Source organism: Channa argus, chromosome 12 (genome assembly GCF_033026475.1).
Source record: "Channa argus isolate prfri chromosome 12, Channa argus male v1.0, whole genome shotgun sequence".
Lineage (NCBI taxonomy): Eukaryota > Metazoa > Chordata > Actinopteri > Anabantiformes > Channidae > Channa > Channa argus.
Window position 1 is genome coordinate 21,579,159 of NC_090208.1, and position 6,405 is coordinate 21,585,563.

Consider the following 6,405-nt stretch of genomic DNA (forward strand, 5'->3'; position numbering starts at 1 on the left):
CTTAGTTGCTCCCGGTGAGTGTTGGCCAGCTGTATAAAACCTCCCGCATCAGTGTGTGCGTGTGCGAATGGGTGAATAAGAAGCAGTGTAAAGCGCTTTGAGTGCCAACAGGTAAAAAAGTGTTATATAAGTGCACAGCATTTACCATTTAGCTTGTACCTATAAGTAATCATCAGTAAAATCACTTAAATGGAACAGAATTTGGGTGGCAACTTGAAGGAACTGTAATGATTTCCTTTCACATCTCTTTTTCTTTTTCTCATTCATGTACTTTAAAATGCCCCATTAGGTTATTTTTTTCTTTTCTTGTTTCTTGTCTATTTCCAAGCACGAGAGAAGTGCCTTACAACACACACTGAAGAAAGTGTGCTTTTCCTTCCTGAGAATTAAGTTATTCTTTTTTGAACCAGCGCCATACAAGCCAGTTTCAAAGGATACTGTTAGGATTATTTTTTTGTGACTTTAGTGACTTCTCCTATTAAGAACTAATTATTTCATTCATTAATATAAATGTGTTACTGTATACAGTACACAATAGGATGACATTCAACATTTAAATATAGTTCCCAATTAACACTGTCTTTTATTAACCTAATCTTAATAAGCTGAATAATTGATTTACCCTAATTATCTATTAATACCATGTTTTAAAAATCTATTATGATTGTTTATTTTCACAGCATAATTAATTATTGTTAAAAGGAAATGTAGTATTTGATTTTCTTTATTTTTATTAGTCAAAGCTAATAGTAAAAGATAAATACAGCATTATTTACAGTTTTTATGTCAACAGACTTTATTGTCTTAACATTAGAGCAAAGTTATTTACGCATCTGTCTTCTACAGACAGTATTATTGGTGGAGGTGATAATAACTGCTATTTCTCTTCCTTTTTGTCTTTTTTCAGTGATTATGTGCATCATATATGTAGTTGTGAATCCAGTGCCTTTAATTAAAGTTTCATCCATTGTCTGTTACTGCTTGTCCTGTTCAGAGTCATGGGGGGCTCGAGCCACCTATCGTTGGTGGGGTACACCCTGGACAGGTCTCAGCGTCCATCTCAAGGCCAACACAGAGAGACATACACAGATAGACCATTCACACTGACATTCACACCTACGGGCAAATTAGAGTCTAACCTAACATGCATGTCTTTGGACTGTGGGAGGAAACCAACGCAAGAACTGGGGTACATGGAAACTCCACCCAGAAAGGCTGTAGGCTAGATGCAAACCAGTGACCTTCTAGCCGTGAGGAGGCAACACTAATCACTGCACTACCGTGCACCGTCTAACTAAAGTCTAAATAGTAATAATAATTAAATAATTTAAATGGAAAATAATAGTAGAGAGTACTTTATGATCAACAAGGAGTTAACATAATCTAATTTAGTCAAAGCCTGATATGTCTGAATTTGAAGTAATTTGGTCACTTTCTTTGTGAACATTTTCATAAGATGTTGTGTAGTATTGAGGGCAAATGTGCCATAATGGCTGGGAGTCAAGTACAAGTCACATGATCTGGGATTTTGTTTTGTACCGTACTGACATCATCCTTTCTGTAACAGTTAAATAATCTCTGCTTAGAAAACGTTACAGTTTACATTATTGTGATATGTGTGTGACTTTAGGTGTATGTTTCTTTCCATTTTCATTCAAACTAGAGTGTCTTGGAAGTGAGTTATGTATTTAAGTACTTAATTGTTTGTTCTAGGTACTACAAAGCAATACCACTAATATTATATAACACAATACAAAGAAATGAAACACAATGCAAACCCTGTAAGGCATCTATATACTCCTCCCACACTGGAAAAACATGTTAGTTTAAAAGCTCTGCATAAAAAAAAATCCTAGAGGGAGTGGTAACAGCGAGATGGAAAGGACTTTGGCTTCTTCCATGCAGTGTTCGTCTTTGTTACCTCAGAAGTCAAGCCTCACGTTAATCAACAAGGTAAGATGAAGACAGAATAGTGGATAGTTATGTTTCCACATTGTAGTTAGTAACTTACAATGTGTTTGTACTTTTTACCAGGCAGGTAAAATGTGGATTTACATTCGAAGCTCTTCATGTCTTGGCATAGTGTGCAGTGTGGGACTGTGTTCACTACAGCATATACTAAATCTTTGCAGGATAATGAATTACACTGGATGGAAAAAAATATGCATGTTAGTGTATTTAGTGCATGTTTCAAACTTAACAGGGTGAGTGAAAGGCAGAGTAAAGTGACTTTGCACCCGGACTTTGCCCAGTGGGCAGGGTTGGTAAAAGTTAATGATAAGTAAGCTGTGGTATGTCTGACTGACTGAGCCAATGATGACAAAAGTCCTAAACAGTTTTGTGGCCTGTACTGTTTGTTTTGATGCCATTATTTCTGAGGTGATTGCAGTTAAAACATAAAATGCCTCTGTGACTCAAAATGTAAATTATTAATTATATTAATTTGTTGTTCATAATCGCGTAACACTGATGTTCCCACTTATTTGTAAGGTCATGGCTTCCCCAAACATCATGTTGTCAGAGATGCAGTTTCAGTGTAGCATCTGTCAGGATGTCTTCGCTGATCCTGTTTCCATCCCCTGCGGGCACAGCTTCTGCTTCACCTGCATCACATCACACTGGGATGAGAGCTTTGCCATCAGCTGTCCCAAATGTCAGGCCATTTTTGAGGGCCGCCCAGAGCTCTGTGAAAATTCTTTCGCCAAGGAAATGTCAGAGCAGATAAGAGCGAGAAAGCAGAACGATTTAATATCAATGGCAGGGAAATGTATATATTGTGATGTGTGCACTGGGAAGGAGACAAAGGCCCTGAAGTCCTGCCTCATATGTTTGACCTCATACTGTGAGAGTCACCTGGAGCCTCACCTAAGAGTTGCTACTTTGAAGATTCACAAGCTGATTGAACCTGTAGCAATGCTGGAGAACAGAATGTGTAAAAGGCACCAACGGCTGCTGGAGCTGTTTTGCAGGAGCGACCAGAGGTGTGTCTGCATCCTGTGCACTGAAACCGACCACCGCTGTCATGATACTGTTCCAGTGGAGCGAGAGAGTCAGGAGAGGAAGGTGAGATTTTTTAATCCTCATCATCAAATTGTTCAATTCTTTATTGACTTTTGGACTTTGATTCCAGTTTTGTCTTTATTCCTCCTATGATGTTCAGATTCAGATAAAAAAGAACAAGACTGACGTTCAACAGATGATCCAGGATCGACTGCAGAAAGTGGAGGAAATCAAACACTCTGTGCAGCTCAGCAAAGTGTGTCAATATTACAGCATAGAAGTGCTTCAGTTAGATTATTGCATAAGCAGTTAAAACATGTTACCATGTAGAAAAATTTAAGAAAAGTGGCAGGACACACACACATCTAAATAGCAGAAAAATTGTGGTTTATTAGAGTTATTCCAAAAGGCCTTTTAGAATGTTACCATGCAATATATTACCTACACTAATAATACTAAAGAAACTCCATAAGCATTTCTCGTGCATTTCCTGATGCCTCTACTTAAACAACTTTTTTTTGAATGTGTCCAGGAAAACTCAAAGAGAGATGTTAAAGAAAGCACGAGGGTCTTCTCCATTCTGTTTCAATTAATGAAGAATAGTCAGGCTGAGCTGGTGGAGATGATCCAGAGAAAGCAGGCTGCAGCAGAGCACCGAGCACAGAGGCTGATTGCAGAGCTGGAGCTGGAAATCACAGAGCTGGAAAGAAAGAGAATTGAGATGGAGCAGCTTTACCACACTGAAGACCACCTCCATCTTCTGCAGGTTAGGAGTTTACCCACAGCAAGAGGGAATGATAGGCTATAAGAAAAAATCATTAAAAATATAAGTAGGTACTTGAGTTTGAATGGAAGAATACTTGTGTTATTCAGTTTTGCTCTGAATCCTCACAAAACGTCTTTTTACACTCAGCATTATGTAAAATGTGATTTTGAAGGGAGAAATATATAGTAGAAACAGATCTGCCAGAGAGCATTTTGAAGAAATAAACTGAAATGAAATTATCAAGTTAGTAAAAACGTCATGAGTATATTCCCTCTCTTTTTATTCAAACTGTATTTCGTCTCATGTTACTTTGTCCAGTCTTATCTCCTATTTCTGTGCATCAGAGATTTCCTGCTCTGAATTCTTCTCCACCTGCTAAAGTCTGCTCTGACATCATGGTCCATTCAGACACATGCTTGGGAATCACAACAAGAGCTGTGGCCATAATTAAAGAGCAGCTTCAGTTGGCGTTGAAAAAGCTTTCCACTGAAGGTTAGTATTTGAAAATGTTTCTCATTTCTTCATTTGCTCTTTTTATTGAATTTCACTACAGCTCAAACACGTGAACATTGTTTGACAGAGTTTGGCTCTTTTATTCTCTTACAGACAATGAGAAGATGCTGCCATATGCAGGTACACTTACACTTACAGAATCTCATATTTCTTCTGTCTATCTGTCAGCATTGTTATTGTTACTGGAGAAAAAACAAGTTAAAGTTTCACGTAAACTGTGTCTTTGTTCTAGTTGATGTTCGTTTGGACCCCAAGACAGCCAACCCTTGGCTGGTTCTATCAGAAGATGGGAGACAGGTCTGGGATGGAGATGTTGAACAAAACCTTATGGACATACCAGAACGTTTTGACACAGCGCCATGTGTCCTGGCTACCAAGGTGGGAAAAAAAATATGTAGTTTGTGTGTTCCTTATACTGCATATATACTGTAAATATATATACAGAGGGGATTGAAGCTCTCTTTCTCTGCAGGGTTTTACCACAGGGAGGCACTACTGGGAGGTGAAGGTAGGAGGCAAGACAGCGTGGGACTTGGGTCTAGCTCGTCAGTCAGTCCACCGGAAAGGTTTGGTGACACTGTGCCCAGAGGAAGGTTATTGGGCTATTTGTTTGAGGAAGGGCATCCAGTACCGGGCATGTGCAGAACATGCAGAACTGTTGTGTCTCACTCAGAGGCCACAGGTTGTTGGGGTGTTTTTAGATTATGACGACGGGACAGTGTCTTTTTATGATGCTGAGTCCAAATCACTCATCTATTCCTTTACACAGTTCCAATTCACTGAGACCATGTTTCCCTTTTTTAACCCAGAAATGAGTGACAGTGGCAGCAACAAATCACCCCTCGTCATTTGCCCTGTTAGTGAAGTCAGAGGAGGTGGGGATTTAGATGATATTACAATATAATGTAATCTATAATCTATCTGTTTTTTTATCAGGTACACCACATGAAATTGCTCAGTGTTCATATGAATACATAAAACATAAAGAACAAATATTCCAAAATAAAACTTTTGTAAATGTCAAAAAATGACTTGAAACTCTTTTTTTAATAGCATTAAAATGTCATCATGTCTTTTATTATCTCGTTCCCAACAAACACACTGGATGCATGTTTCTGATTTTGTTCCTTCATTAATAAACTTACGACTGCGATCTATCAAACCTCCCTTGCGTTATTCTCCTTGTTTCTTTACCATCACGTGTTGCTTTAGGACTTATAACCTATGTACAGACAGTTGATATTTCACAGTCAAATAATACCTCAATTGGTACAGGTACAATACTGACTTCAGACCATGTCTTAGATTTTACAACCTCATGGTTGATAATCTGATTAGCAAAGATATAGGATTACCCTCAAAGCAGATGGAGCACTAAGACTGACACAAGATTGAGTCTTGGGGGTTGGCAGTACACAAAACTATACACTAAAAGGTATGTCAATAAACTAAATTCATGCATACAAACACAGATATTGCAAAAACAAACACATTTCACAGTGTTAATAATTTTAGAAAGGATTTCCACTTGGGAATCTATCTGTAAAGACCGGGATGAAATGGACTGTGAAAGACGAAGGGATAAAAAAGGATTAAAATGGTATCATCCAAGCACAGAGCAGAGACACACACACAAAGACAGCCTGCAGATTACAATGGACACCATTAAAGCAGGAATGCTACTCTAGAGGGAAACAGCTTTAACGGACCAGCAAACAAGGGTAAGTCATACATTAACTTTATATAATAAAGCTCTTACTGGGTCATACTGTAGGAGGGTGTATCAAAACGCCCCACTGTCCTATAAGAATGAGTCCTAAAAAGAAGCTTTTATGTAGCACGATACTGTTAGTGTAACATTAAAGCTTCTCCGTGTACCATTTCACCAAGGGAGTTTACAGGTTTTTCTCTGGGTTTAACAGAAAGTATTGCTTCTCGCAGTTTTGCTCTATATTAAGCTAATGATGGAAAGTAAAAAAATATTCACTGTAATGGCAAAAAAACAGCAAAGATTTGAGATTCAAGCTTCAACAACTTTATTGATCCCGAATGGAAATTGTGTTGCCTTGTTACAGCTGCTTTCCATGTGAAAGTAGAAAGAAAGGCAAAGAACTCCCACAGAACCA

The 6,405-nt window shown here is 38.3% G+C and overlaps 1 protein-coding gene across 1 annotated transcript; it reads left to right on the forward strand.

Annotated features, from left to right (window-relative positions):
• The first annotated feature begins 1,824 nt into the window (after positions 1–1,824).
• LOC137138306 (E3 ubiquitin-protein ligase TRIM39-like) lies at positions 1,825–5,439 on the forward strand. The gene is made up of 8 exons (XM_067525373.1): positions 1,825–1,953; positions 2,491–3,063; positions 3,161–3,256; positions 3,533–3,766; positions 4,111–4,258; positions 4,373–4,399; positions 4,512–4,657; positions 4,752–5,439. The coding sequence occupies exons 1-8, from the start codon at positions 1,876–1,878 to the stop codon at positions 5,181–5,183; spliced, it is 1,734 nt and encodes a 577-aa protein (XP_067381474.1). The 5' UTR covers positions 1,825–1,875; the 3' UTR covers positions 5,184–5,439.
• The last annotated feature ends 966 nt before the right edge of the window (positions 5,440–6,405 follow it).

Coding starts and splice junctions, on each gene's coding strand:
- LOC137138306 (XM_067525373.1), top strand. CDS start 1,876: ATGGAAAGGACTTTGGCTTCTTCCATGCAGTGTTCGTCTTTGTTACCT. Junction 1,954..2,490: donor GCCTCACGTTAATCAACAAG/GTAAGATGAAGA, acceptor CTTATTTGTAAG/GTCATGGCTTCCCCAAACAT. Junction 4,259..4,372: donor GAAAAAGCTTTCCACTGAAG/GTTAGTATTTGA, acceptor ATTCTCTTACAG/ACAATGAGAAGATGCTGCCA.